Source organism: Asterias amurensis, chromosome 22 (assembly GCF_032118995.1).
Source record: "Asterias amurensis chromosome 22, ASM3211899v1".
NCBI classification, from domain to species: Eukaryota; Metazoa; Echinodermata; class Asteroidea; order Forcipulatida; family Asteriidae; genus Asterias; species Asterias amurensis.
In genome coordinates, this window is record NC_092669.1 from 4,861,993 (window position 1) to 4,877,235 (window position 15,243).

A 15,243-nucleotide genomic window follows, 5' to 3' on the forward strand; every position below is an offset into this window, starting at 1 on the left:
TTCGAATAGCCATGTCCAGAATGCACTAAGACCACAAGCCAGTATGTAGAGGCTACTACATGGATAACCAGGTACAGTTACAGCGTGGTTAGCAAAGGAACACTTACTGAAACTTGATAGTTCATTTTACGTACTAGGGTGCGTTCGATTGGCTTCCCTGGGTCTACCCCGATCTGCCCCCGGTATGTTCGAATAGCCATGTCCAGAATGCCCTCAGACCACAAGCCAGTAATACAGAAGCTACTACATGGATAACCAGGTACAGTTACAGCATGGTTAGCAAGAGAACACTGACTGAAACTTGATAGTTCATTTTAAGTACTAGGGTGCGTTCGATTGGCTTCCCTGGGTCTACTCCAATCTGCCCCCCCCCCCCCCCCCGGTATGTTCGAATAGCCATGTCGAGAATGCACTAAGACCACAAGCCAGTATGTAGAGGCTACTACATGGATAACCAGGTACAGTTACAGCGTGGTTAGCAAAGGAACACTTACTGAAACTTGATAGTTCATTTTACGTACTAGGGTGCGTTCGATTGGCTTCCCTGGGTCTACCCCAATCTGCCCCCCCCCCCCCCCCCCCCCCCCGGTATGTTCGAATAGCCATGTCCAGAATGCACTCAGACCACAAGCCAGTAATACAGAGGCTACATGTACTACATGGATAACCAGGTACAGTTACAGCATGGTTAGCAAAGGAACAATCACTGAAACTTGATAGTTCATTTTACGTACTACATTGTATGTCCCAATCACATAGCTTAAATGGACACGTTGCTTTGGATCGGACGAGTTGGTCAATGAAAAACATTTGAAAACCCTTTGTTATAAAATGCATATGGTTAGAAAGGTGTTTTAAAAGTAGAATATAATGATCCACACAAAAATGCCTTGAAATTGCATGGTTTTCCTTATACATGTACCTCGTGAACTTACTCGGCACGCCATTTTGTGGAGTCAAATTTTTGACCCCACAAAATGGCTGACCGTTTTCGTTTGCAAAATAAAAGGAAAAGCACGCATTCGAGGCATTATTGTGTGGATCATTATATTCTACTTTTATAACATCTTTCCAACCAAATGTATTTCATAGCAAACGGTTTCAAACACTTACTGTTGTTTATATTGTTCTTTCTTTGTTTACAACACAAGTTAATTGAGGTGCATTTGGAATCCAAAACTCCCAAGATGAATTGTGTCATGTTGTTTACTGTTGTTGTTTACTCTTTCGTATCTTTGTTTACAACGCAGGTTAATTGAGGCAAGCCTTGGATCCAAAGCTACCCAGATCAATTTCTTCATCCATAATTTGGCTCATCATAGTTTCTCTGCTGCCAACAGCCAAGAACTTTCCTTTGCTCCTAAGAGATACACGTAAGACATTTTTAAACTTGCCTTTCTTGATATTTTGTTCATATTCACTACCATTGTTACTCACTCCGTTAAACAATTCACCTGACGTCATCATCAGAATAATCTTGCATGCGCCATAAAGGCCGGTTTATATTGCGCGATGGTCGGGCAATGGAAATCTTGACGTGCGATCAAAAAAAGACGCACCTGTTAGGCCTCAACGATGACTATAAACTGTGTCGTGCGTCAAAATTTCCATCGGGCGACCATCACCCACTGACTATAAAGCGGCCTTTATGGCGCATGCAAGATTATTCCGTCAGGTGAATGGTGGGCAATGTCACTATGCATTATTCAGTAAAGTGTGCATTTTAGGCGACGCGGCGTTTACACATAAACCTATTGCCAACCAAAATGGTGAGCGTGGCACAGTCGCCGCGTGTGACGTGCTTGCAAGGAGTCAATAGCTAGTCCCGAACTGTGGAACTCTATCCCCATCAACATCAGGAATGCTCCTTCTAATGCCATTTTCACGTAATGTCTTGAAGATACTGGACACATTTGGTAATTGTCAAAGACCAGTCTTCTCACTTGGTGTACCAGTAGTGTCCTGTGTCTTTAAAACAGATATGTAGTTTTCGTAACTAACTTTTTTGTCTTATTTTTGTGACAATCAGGATGGCGACCGATGGGAAGATTGCCAGTGCCTCCTTATATGGCATACAAAAGAGATATGAAAACGAGAAATACTACGTAAGTCTTTAAAGGGTCTTCATCCCTTTAGCCATTAGCAGGGATGTGATTTCTCCATTCTTAACAGGCAATTCATTTTTCTTAAAACCCCCACCTCCCCACCCCACCCCAAAGAAAACAAATGATTAAATAAAAATAAATATATCATTGTTACAAAGTTGAGTGGTAGAAGTGTAGGAGAGCTAGGAAGAGCAGTGATTATAGAGAACAGGTGATGGGGGCGACTACAATTGTAATTATTAATTATTAATTATAATGCGCCCCAATACAATTTGAGGATGAGGCGGCCACGGAAGAATGTCTTTGCTGAATGATGAAAAAAAAATACCCAAACCCTTTTTTAAAGATTTATTCGTTTTTTCTTTTGTGTAGGTATACATTGTGAGTATACTCCGTGAGAACTCCACCGTCCCATCCTTTATCTTCCGGCGTTACAGCGAGTTCAGTGAGCTCAACCAGAAGCTAGCCATCCTCTACCCCAAGGCGAGGATGCTTAACCTGAGGTCAGGACCCCTGGTAGGGCGGACCCACGTCAAGCAGGTCGCTGAGAAGAGGAAGAACGAGCTGGACGTGTTCTTGAGGCAGCTGTTTGCAATGCCGGCAGAGATATCTCTGGTAAGTAAATACAGATGATTAATTGGTAGTCAACTCAAATGTCAAGTCTTTGACTGAATTTGTTGCATTCAGCCGTCAAGTGACTTCATGTTGCTGTTGCCTTTCGTTGTCAACTTTGAGGCCTTTGGCAGAGTTCATTGTCCCACATTTTAGCCAAGTCACCATTTATATGTAGCACTGTTGTATTGAGCAGCGCAAACACCCTTGCTCAGTCCTAAAGAAACAACATGCCAGAGCCTTGAACACCCAGCAGGGTGGATACATGCGCATTACAAGTCTTATTATCATTATTGTTATTATTATTATTATCAAAATCCCTTGTTGCATTTTGTTGCATGTGGACTCGTTCTCATTTCGACTTTGTTGCGATCTGTTATTTTTGGGGCAGGGTGTGTAGAGGGACCCTAATGGGGGTTATGAGTTAAAGGCATTGGACATGTGTGGTATTATTCAAAATATACATAAGCATAAAGCTTACTTGGTAACGAGCAATGGAGATCTGTTGATAGAATAACACGTTGTTAGACATGTTAGAAACGACTCCCTCTGAAGTAACATAGTTTTTGAGAAAAACTCCCTCTGAGTAATGTATTTTTTGAGAAAAAGTATAAAACACAGTGCAAGAAACGACTCCCTCTGAAGTAAAAAAGTTTTTGAGAAAAACTCAGTGCAAGAAACGACTCCCTCTGAAGTAAAATAATTTTTGAGAAAAACTCCCTCTGAGTAATGTATTTTTTGAGAAAAAGTATAAAACACAGTGCAAGAAACGACTCCCTCTGAAATAAAATAGTTTTTGAGAAAAACTCCCTCTGAGTACCGTATTTTTTTAGAAAAAGTATAAAACACAGTGTAAGAAATGGCTCCCTCTGAAGTAACATAGTCTTTGAGAAAGAGGTAATTTCTCACTCAAATGGTTGAATCTGAAAAGACTTCAGGCCTGAAGCCCCTCTCGGGCAACTGAAAGCACACAAATTGGTGCGAAAAGGGTGTTCTGTTCTTTCATTATTCTCTTGCAACTTTTATGACCTATTGGGTCCAAAGTGTCACAGATTTGTTATTTTATGCATACATGTACTGTCTGTTGGGTTATGTATCGAGTGAGATTACTGGTCTCTGACAATTACCAAACGTGTCCAGGGGTCGATTTCACATAGAGTTAAGACTAGTCCTAACTTAGGACTAGTCCTAGGAGATATAAAAAACGTATGGCTAGTCCTAAGTTAGGACGAGTAACTCAACCTAACTCGATATAAGACTAGTCTTAACTCTTTGTGAAATCCACCCTAGTGCCTTTTCGAGCATTACATTAAGAAAAAAGAAGAGGTCCATGCAGTGTGGACTTGAAACACTGTGTTCAGTTACACTTGTCCACACAGTGTTTATTTGCATTGTTGAAGAATATTTCTGTTAACCAATTAACATAACAAAGGGATGTCCACAGAGTGAATGCAACACTTTAGTAAGAACGGCTAATGTTTTTTTTGTTAATTGTTCCTAAAACTCTACATAAACATGAAGTATATGCAAACAAAAGAGGGCGCTAGACTAACATGACTAAACTGGTGTAGTGATTGTGAGTAAATTTTAAAAGTTTTGAATCTATTATATTTTTTTATTTTTCAGTGCGATTTAGTTTACACTTTCTTCCATCCGTCTCTTCGAGATGAAAAAGATGCCCATCTTGCCCACAAAAGCGTCAAACTCAAAAGTAAGTTTTGTTATTTCCTGTTATTAATTGTTAGTCCTTTTGAATGTAATTCATTACCATTTTATGAAATCACATTTTTATCAGTATTTTGTTTTAGAAGTTTAACGCATTTCCAACTAATTTATTTTGACAGAATGAAGATTTTTGTCTCGTTTAAGGCCCCTTTGTTTTTGTAATGCCTTCTTTGTTTGAATGATTTCAATTTTGTTGATTGTTTTGTTATTTGTTTTCTCGATTTTATTATAAGTCATTATTTGAATCCAGCGTTTTAATTCCAATTGAATTTAGATTTTGTTGTTAATTCCGTGAGTTTTTGTGCAGTTAATTGTATGGATTCCCTATTCTACACTGGTTTTATTTGTTCATCGTGATTTGGGAAAATTCTGAAGTTTGAGATACATACATGTACGTGTGTGTGTACATATACATCTACTTTATCATGTATTATTTTTTGTTTGTACCCCAGTAACAGAATCTTATTTTGATATGGCCTTGTTTTTAGCTTTAGTTTCTGTTCTGCTTTTTTTCTCCGCAGTGAGTGATGTATGAAGTTCAATTTACAAATGTTTTTTGTAAAGGCCCCTTACACAATGTTTTATATCATGGTGGCCTTTTTGTTTCCTAGTGTTCTAGATTTAGGTTTGTTTTCCTTTGCATGCCAAGATTCAAATGTTTTTCTTCAGGCCCCTTACACAATGTTTTATATTATGGTGGCCTATATGTTTCCTAGGGTCAAAGTTGCCGGCGAGTTGGTCTACGAAAAGCGTTTGAAATTTTTTATTTTTTATTTGCTAACACGGCATGCCAATTTGAGGAGTTTCTCCAAAAAATGGCCGACCGTGTTTATTTGCAAAGTAAAAGGAAAACCATGCAATATCAAGGCATATTATTTGTGTGGATCATTATATTCTTTTTTTAAAACATCTTTCTAGCCAATGCATTTGATAACAAACGGGTTCATCCTCCTGTCAGATCATGTTCTGTTAGTTGTTTTTGTATAATTATAGTGTGTTTTTGCTTGAATATTCAGGCATGCAACTCTTCCGCGTTCCCGCGGAATTACGCGTTGTTGTTTTTTTTTGAAACGTGAAAAAAAAAAAAAAAAAGCAAAAAAACCTAATATATGCCTGGCATTAACAGTGTACAGCTACATTCATGTATAATAAGCCTAGTACATGCTAAAAATGCACCTCAGAGCATAATAAACCTCAACATTTTCTAGGGTACCATTGTGGGTATCATGTCCTGTGGCGTTTCGGCTGTCTCGCTCCGCACTTGGGTTGTGCCTTTGAAAATTTTCCTCTTTTTTTTTCAACGGGCAGTTGCATGCCTGAATATTTGTGTTTATGATCTGTTGTGTTATTGATTCACTTTCACTTTGTTTTTTGATGTACTTGCATTTTTTAATAAGGTCAAATAAATAATAATAAACGATTTTCAAGGATCAACTTGCCCGATCCAAGGCAACATGTCCCTTTAAAAATTCCTAGGGTTCAAGATTCAGATGTGCCGCCGCCTCCTTCATAAGATTCCTATGGGAAATCATGGTGGTCTAGTTGGTAATACACTGCTCTAGATTTGCAGAGGTTGTTGAATCGAATCCTTCACAAGCAATATGCCTGTGATTTTTGTTCACAGAGTCTGAGTCTACTTCACTCTACTTACCTGTAGAGTGAATACTACAATTGCATTGTTCCCTATCCCGGCAGGCAAATAGCTAAGAGTTTTACATACAATAGCGCCCTCAAGAGTCCTATCCCCGACGCCCTGTGACATGCGCACCACGTCGGCGTTCTCTTTCTCTCTTAGCTGGCAAAGGCTTATATACACATCAATATAAAATTAACACATGTATTTTATAACAAACTTTTTCATAGACCCACTCGCCAAATCCAAAGCAGCGTGTCCCTTTAAAGATCCAGGTGAGCCGCCTTGCCTCCCACGCGTGCCAAGATTCCAATATTGTGACACGTCGGCGTCCTCTTTTTCTCTTGGCTGGCAAAGGTTTATACACATCAATATAAAATTAACACATGTATTTTATGACAAACTGTTTTCATAGACCCACTCGCCAAATCCAAAGCAGCGTGTCCCTTTAAATATTCAGGTGAGCCGCCTCGCCTCCCACGCATGCCAAAATTCCAATATCACGTTGAACCTGTCGTCGGCACGCCCCACAAATCCAACATCAAACACCCAGCATCTCTCGTGCATATTGACTCTAGTCTCTTTCTATTGAATCACATATCTCTCTCAGAATGCCAAGAACTCCATTACACAACCTGATTTTCAATTTCAGACCCCCTATCCGGGAACGAAAAAAAAACTTCCTTGCTTTTCGAATGATTTCAGAGGTTTGATGCTGAGTCTGTATTAAACAACCTGATTTTCAGACTTCCACTCCCGGGAACGGAAAAAAAAAACTTCCTTGCATTTCGAATGATTTCAGAGGTTTGATGCTGAGTCTGTATTAAACAACCTGATTTTAAGACTTTCACTCCCGGGAATGGACAAAAAATTCCTTGCATTTTGAATGATTTCAGAGGTTTGCTGCTGAGTTTGAACTAAACAACCTTATTTTCAAACTGTTGCTTCTCCCCGGACCTACATGTACGTGCCATTTTTTTCTTTTTTTTCTTTTATGATATTTGGTTTACATTTAATATTTGGTTTGCGATTAATATTTGGTTTGTGTCAAGGAGGCGTTTGAATAATAAATATTGATTTTCCTTTCAGATGGGCCATTGTTTCCCATAGATACTGGTGAGCAGATTATAAAACCAAACATTTAACTTTCAGCTTTTGACATGTCCAACTTTTCACATGCTTTCATTGTTGAATCTTCCTCCGTTTAGTATTCTACATGAGAGCACATATTCTTGCCAACCCGAAGATGCAACCATTTATTCCATAAATAAGTCTGGTCATTTACAGACAGTTGACACTATTGGTATTTGTCAAAGACTAGTCTTCACAGTTGGTGTATCTCAACATATGCGTAAAATAACAAATCTGTGAAAATTTGAGCTTCGAAGTCATCGAAGTTGCAAGATAATAATGAAAGAAAAAACACCGTTGTGATACAAAGTTGTGTGCTTTTTGATGCTTGATTTCAGGACCTCAAATTCTAAACTTGAGGTCTCGAAATCAAATTCGTGGAAAATTACTTCTTTCTTGAAACTACGTCACTTCAGAGGGAGCTGTTTCTTACAATGTTTTATACTATCAACCTCTCCCCATTACTCGTTACCAAGAAAGGTTTTATGCTGATAATTATTTTGAGTAATTACCAGTAGTGTCCACTGCCTTTAAATCAAATTATATTTCAAAACTTTAAACCTGAAAAGAGAAATTTATTTAAGTTGTATCATTTACAAGTAATACAAAAATACCTCTTGATGTATTTTAGCAGCTACACGTACATTTTAAACAATGGAAAAATAAGAGATTTCACTGCTTTTCATTTTCACACAACCACCACAAGAACATTTATCAAATGTCACTCCTTGCCAAAACCAGGCACTTATTGCCAAAACCAAGAACAATCGCGTTTATTTGCTCATCAAATAGATGAGAAAAGGAGCTTCGCAATTTAGACCTATATTAAAAGCCTAATGTAAAGTATTTTAAGATACTGGACACTAATGGTAATTGTCAAGACCAGTCTTCTCACTTTGTGTATGCCAACATCATATGCATAAAATAACAAATCTGTGGAAATTTGAGCTCAATTGGTCGTGGAAGCTGCGAGATAATAAAGAACGAAAAAACACCCTTGTCACACAAAGTTGTGTGCAGTTTCAGATGCTTGAGTTTCGAGACCTCAAAATCTAATTCTGAGGTCTCAAAATCAAATTCGTGGAAAGTAACTTCTTTCTCAAAAAATCAGAGGGAGCCGTTTCTCACAATGTTTTATACCACCAACCTCTCCCCATTACTCGTTCCCAAGTAAGGTTTTATGCTAATAATTATTTTGAGTAATTACCAATAGTGTCCACTGCCTTTAACGATTTAATACATGTAGATGTTAAATTTGCATCGGGCGGTTATAAAGAATATTAATTTTGGTTTTACCCATACACATGTACACCGATGTGTGTAAGCCCTGTGTACCTGTGTATATATATTCAGTACTTTCCCAAGTTCTGTGAAAAAATCACAGGCATATACTTGAGTGGGATTCGAATGTGTAACCTTTGCAACTCTAGAGCAGTGTCTTACAAACTAGACTACCGAGAGTGCTAACACACATCGGTGAATGGTTAAAACCAAAATGATTTGTTGTTATCCCCGATGCAAATTTAACAGCTATTAAATCGCTTCCAGTACCGCTGCTAAAACATGGGATATGAACTGCCTCTAGCTAATACGGGCAGTCTCGGTTGTCTAGTTGGTAAGACACTGCTCTAGAATTGCAAAGGTCATTTCATGTATATATTTCACTATTTACAAGAAGTGCCTGATGTTTAGGGTTGGGTCTCGCAAATCATTTCACATGCTCCAACTGCCTCTAACTAACACAAACTTGCAATTTTGGGGGGAATTTTTCACTGCCTAACCATTGAAGAACAAAGAAGGCCTGGGTCAGCATGTTTATCAAGATAGTCGATAACCACCGGTTCTTTTCAGAGCCAACAGCACTCAAAAGGGATTTTCACATGGTGTTACCTCAAACCTCTCTTAGTTCATGTAGTTATACTTCCACCATTCAAAGTTTTTTCAAATCCTACTTAAATTCACCATGGTTTCCTTTTTGAAATAAAGGTCGGTCAAGTCTTGCATTTACAAACTGAATTGAAGGTGTAAATCTCATGCAATTTTCTGTCCTAACCTCAGTAAACACCAACATGCTATCTTCGTAATATTCATCCTGTGGGTTCTTAAATCCACAACCTAATTGCTTTTCTTGGGCTCTGAATTTTAATCATGAGGTAATTACAGATCTATGTCATCCTTCAATAAGTTAAGCCCAGTTCATACTTCCTGCGAATGCGAATGCGATACAATTTTTATGTCACAGCTCTGTCTTCACTTCGAATGTTTCACAGGAGTTGATCGAGCACAGTTCGACAGTGCGAATTATTCACTTAGAGTTTTTGATGTTAAAGTTTGTATCGCATTTTACATTTGCAGGAGGTATGAACCGGGGCTTGAGGGCTGTTATCATGTTCTTAAAGGATGTTGGTACTTTTTGTAACACAAAACACAATGTTCACAGATTCGCATTAAACTTACACCGTTTGAAGGTAATGATGGTAGAAAGCGTACCCTGAAATATTAGTTGCTGGGGTGCTGCAGTTTTTGAGAAATGAGTAAAACAATGCATTCAAATATGTTTTTACATGCTAAAATAATTTTCGTCTCAGTCAGGATCACCGAGGCAAATACTATTTTCTTTACATTGTTTTACTCATTTCTCAAAAACTACAGCACCTCAGCAAGCAATATTTTCAGGGAAGCTTTCTCTTCAAACTGTGTAAGTTTAGTGTAAATCTGTGGACATTGTGTTTTTTGTCCTACAAAAAGTACATAGACCCTTTAAAGTACTTTCTGTACAAAATGATTGTTATATTGTTTGTGTTTGATATTGAAGACATTGTTATCATGTATCTGAGGTATACATGTACATTGTATATTAAAGTGGCGTGTAATGGCCTAGTGGTTAAAAGCACTCTGGTGTTACTGATCAGAAGAGTGTGGGTTCGAGTCCCAGTCGTGACACTTGTGTCCCTATAAACAAGATACTTAAAGCCAGTGAACACTATTGGTAATTGTCAAAGACTAGGCTTCACAGTTGGTGTATCTCAACATATGCATAAAATAACAAACCTGTGAAAATTTGAGCTCAATCGGTCATCGAACTTGCGAGATAATAATAAAAGAAAAAAACACCATTGTCACACGAAGTTCTGTGCGTTTACGGTTGATTTCGAGACCTCAAGGTTCTAAACTTGAGGTCTCAAAATCAAATTCGAGGAAAATTACTTCTTTCTCGGAAAACTATGGCACTTCAGCGGGCGCCGTTTCTCACAATGTTTTATACCATCAACCTCTCCCCATTACTCGTCACCAAGAAAGGTTTTATACCAATAATTATTTTGAGTAATTACCAATAGTGTCCACTGCCTTTAACCATTGGTTCATCCTTCGAATGGGACGTAAAGCCATTGGTCCTGTGTGTTATGTAATGCATGTAAAAGCATACCATGCATGAAAACAACACTAAGATAGGGATGTGATAAAGCACTATACATGTAGAACAGTATTACATGTATTATAATATTAATTTTGGTTTTTACCCATACACCGATGTGTGTTAGCACTGTATACTCAGTACTTTCCCGAGTCCTGTGAAAAAATATCGAATCCCACCCGAGTAACATGCCTGTGATATTTTTTCACAGGACTCGGGGAAAGTACTGAGTATACAGTGCTAACACACATCGGTGTATGGGTAAAAACCAAAATTAATATTATAATAATACCCGATGCAAATTTAACATCTAGTATTATTATATAAAGTAAAATTAATTTTGTTGGGAAGACTTTTGTCATTTCTTCCCTTAGATTTAATTTGTCTGGCTTCCTGAATAACTCGTTCATTATAGCCCGGTCAAATATTGTTATTTCATAATTTAGCCATAACAGCAAAGCATAGTTATAAACATAGCAACAGGCTTTTATTGTTTAATCAAGTCCTAATGTTGTATAACATGTATAACCAAGTCTTAATTTATTAAAATCAATTCATAATTTTTTAAAATCAAGTCTTAATATCTTTAAAATCATTTCATAATTTCTTAAAATCAAGACTTACTTTCTTTAAAATCGAGTCTTAATTTGCTTAGATCTTATCCTGATTTCTTAACATTAAGTCAACATTTCTTTAAATCAAGTCTTAATTTGATTAAATCAAGTCTTAATATCTTTAAATACAATTGGTTATTACTTTAAAATAAAGTAATAGTTTTCGTAAAATCAAAACGTAATTTCTTAACATCAAGTCGTACTTTCTTAAAATTAGATCTTTTGTAAAACCAAGTCATAATATTATATTTTATGATTTAGTCATAACAGCAAGGCATAGTTTTAATCAAGTCCTAATTCCTTAAAGTCAAGTCTTAATTTTTTTTAATTAAGTCTTAATTTCAACATAAATTGATAACCTTCTTGTTTTTATTTACAGATGATGACTCCAAGACGGCTACTGAGCCGACCTTTGCCCGCGGCGAGATCTCCGGAAGGGTCAAGCTGGCCATACACTACAAGAGCCACGCCCTATTAATCATGGTCAGGCACGCCGTTGACCTCTTGGCTCTGGACAAGGGTCAACCCGACCCCTACGTCAAGATTTACCTACTCCCGGATCCGCACAAACAGACTAAGAGGAAGACTCGGATTCAGAAGAAGACCTCCAACCCAACTTACAATGAAATGGTAAGAGCTTTTGAGTTAAAGGCATTGGCAACAGGTCCCTTTAAAGGCATTGGCAACAGGTCCCTTTAAAGGCATTGGCAACAGGTCCCTTTAAAGGCATTGGCAACAGGTCCCTTTAAAGGCATTGGCAACAGTCCCTTTAAAGGCATTGGCAACAGTCCCTTTAAAGGCATTGGCAACAGTCCCTTTAAAGGCATTGGCAACAGGTCCCTTTAAATAATAATAATAATAATAACCCGTTTTTATATAGCGCTTTTCACACCCGGAGGGCGTCCCAAAGCGCTTCACATTATTACCCCTGGTCACTGGGCCTTAATTCACTCCTTAAACCATCTCAGCTCCCTGGTAGGGAGTATGCAGCCTGTGCAACATTAATATGCGCTACTCGGCTAAATCAACCACAAGAACCATCTCTGCCCTCACAGGTACCCATTTACCCCTGGGTGGAGAGAAGCAATTATAGTTAAGTGTCTTGCTCAGAGACACAAGTGTCACGACCGGGATTCGAACCCACACTCTGCTGAACAGAAGCATCAGAGCTTGAATTCGGTGCTCTTATCCGCTCGGCCACGACACCCCACAAGGCATTGGCAACAGGTCCCTTTAAAGGCATTGGCAACAGGTCCCTTTAAAGGCATTGGCAACAGGTCCCTTTAAAAACACAGGGGTCGATTTCACAGAGAGTTACATGTAGGACTAGTCCTAACTAAGGACTAGTCCTAGGAGATATACACATTGCATGGATAGTCCTAAGTTAGCACGAGTAACTGGTCCTAACTCGAGATAAGACTAGTCCTAACTCTTTGTGAAATCGACCCCAGTCCTAAGTTAGGATTAGTCCTAACTTAGGACTAGTCCTAGGAGATATACAAATTGCATGGATAGTCCTAAGTTAGGACGAGTAACTGGTCCTAACTCGAGATAAGACTAGTCCTAACTCTTTGTGAAATCCACCCCTGGGGTCGATTTCACAAAGAGTTAGGATTAGTCCTAACTTAGGACTAGTCCTAAGAGATATCAAAAACGTACTGCTAGTCCTAAGTTAGGACAAATAACTCGTCCTAATTCGAGATAAGACTAGTCCTAACTCTTTGTGAAATCCACCCCTGGACACTATTGGGAATTATTTAAAATAATTGTTAGCATAAAACTTACTTGGTAATGAGCAATGAAGAACTGTTGATAGCATAAGACACTCTGAAGAAAGAGGTAATTTCTCACTCAAATAAATTCAAAGACTTCATTCCTGAAGCTTTTTATTAGGCATCTGAAAGCACACACCAAGGGTTCTTTTTCTTTCATTATTCTCTTGCAACTTGGATGGCAAATTGAGTCAAAATCTTACACGTTTTATTTTATGCATATATTATTTCTGGGATAAACCAACTGAGAATACTGGTCTTTGACAAATACCAAAGGTGTCGTGGGGTCAATTTCACAAAGCGTTAGGACTAGTCCTAACTTAGGACTAGTCCTATGAGATATACAAATTGCATGGACAGTCCCAAGTTAGGACGAGTAACTGGTCCTAACTCGAGATAAGACTAGTCCTAACTCTTTGTGAAATCCACCCCAGTGCCTTTAAGCAAAACTTTGGCATGTTAATGGCCAAATTTGCAACAAATAGACGATGACTAGAGCAAGCTAGCCGAAAAGTTGAGACCAATAAACTGACTCCGCGGTAGTACAGTTAATCACAATCCTATAGACGATGTGACCTATGTTTACATTCAAACCGTCCTCTGTTGACAAAACACTCTATACGTCATGTTTCGCCGGGCACTGAGTTGCGTAGTCATAGTAAGATTGCGTACACTTTCTAGCTGGCTGCCAAAACACAAAGGTTTTGCCCGGCGGTATGAGCGCGAATCATATTATGGTTTTCGGTGACGTCAGAGGTCACATCGTCTATAAGCTTAAGTAGTATTCCCAGCCTACATGTATTTCCATCCGCCCAGGTAATAGTTAAAAAGCAGAACAGTTCTTTCCAAAACTGAGAAGTCTCCCGAACCCCTCGAACATCTACTCCGCAGTAGTAGAATAAAGCAAGACAGTTCTCTAAAAACAAAATCTACCTGGCAAGTAGTACACAAATGGTGTTACCGCAAACCAAATATAAAGCAAGACAGTTCTCTAAGAACAAACTGTACCTGGCAAGTAGATACACACATGGCGTTACCGCAAACCAAATACAAAGCAAGACAGTTCTCTGAGAACCAAATCTACCTGGCAAGTAGATACACACATGGTGTTACTGCAAACCAAATATAAAGCAAGACAGTTCTCTAAGAACAAACTCTACCTGGCAAGTAGATACACACATGGTGTTACCGCAAACCAAATATAAAGCAAGACAGTTCTCTAAGAACAAACTGTACTTGGCAAGTAGATACACACATGGCGTTACCGCAAACCAAATATAAATCAAGACAGTTCTCTAAGAACAAACTCTGCCTGGCAAGTAGATACACACATGGTGTTACCGCAAACCAAATATACAACAAATAGATACATAATGACGATATCAGGATTTGTAAGTTCAACTTGAATACTTTCAAAACCTCAAAACAAGGTCTGAAGGTGTTCAAGAAGACACCCAGACGCCATGCTGGCTGAAACCATAATCTGAAAGGCACAGTTATAGTCAACCCATTCTCAGTTTACAACTAGGAATTCAAATCAAACCAGAAGCCAAAGGTAACAGCTGAATAACTGAATAATGGATATTCAAAGTTACAGTCTGATGTAAGGCCAAATAAAACAAAAACACGTTTAGGGTCCTGCCTTTTGAAAAAATGGGGTTATTTTTTTTTTTTTTTTTTTTTAAATTGCTGCCTGACAACCGCCTGGGCTATTTTTTAGTTTTAAAGTCACCTGGAAGTGGTATTTTTCCAAAATAAAGCTTTTGTCACTAAAATATGTGTTTTTATGAGAGGAATGTGAATAAAAAGTTAACTAAGGTTTAAAAATATTAGTTTTGATTGTATTTACAAACTTACGAGTAGGCCCCGACCCGAGAGTGCGCTGTTCGTGACGTAATTCAAGGTGCGATATTTGAAGAGAAAATTTGTAGTCAGGCCCCCGTACATTACGTCTGGGAACATGGCACATCAAAACAAATTTTGACACGATTTTACACACATATGTACATTGAAACTTGAACATGTTGAACGCCTAGTGGTTTTTACAAAAGCTATTGCTGCTATTTTTATTTAACTATGCGACTTTTTAGTGACCAAATGGGTTGTAAGATGTGGGTCTGCCTACGTATTATTATAGAAATACTGCCACGGAGCAGACTGCACGCACGCACTATGGCTGCTGTATAATGTGCGGATGGTCACATAGGACCTGCACGCACTGTGAATCGCATGCGGT

The 15,243-nt window shown here is 38.4% G+C and overlaps 1 protein-coding gene across 5 annotated transcripts in view; it reads left to right on the plus strand.

The window, feature by feature from the left end:
* LOC139954009 (phosphatidylinositol 4-phosphate 3-kinase C2 domain-containing subunit beta-like) overlaps window positions 1–15,243 on the plus strand; it is a 67,382-nt gene that overhangs the window by 43,105 nt on the left and 9,034 nt on the right. For 3 of the 5 annotated variants that reach the window (XM_071953634.1, XM_071953633.1, XM_071953636.1), the window contains 6 exons: window positions 1,251–1,373; window positions 2,030–2,105; window positions 2,478–2,720; window positions 4,344–4,428; window positions 7,165–7,191; window positions 11,615–11,865. In XM_071953634.1, the coding sequence (XP_071809735.1) occupies window positions 1,251–1,373; window positions 2,030–2,105; window positions 2,478–2,720; window positions 4,344–4,428; window positions 7,165–7,191; window positions 11,615–11,865 (805 nt within the window). The remainder of the gene's footprint in view (window positions 1–1,250; window positions 1,374–2,029; window positions 2,106–2,477; window positions 2,721–4,343; window positions 4,429–7,164; window positions 7,192–11,614; window positions 11,866–15,243) is intronic. The other 2 variants (XM_071953635.1, XM_071953638.1) reach the window with 1 other exon arrangement.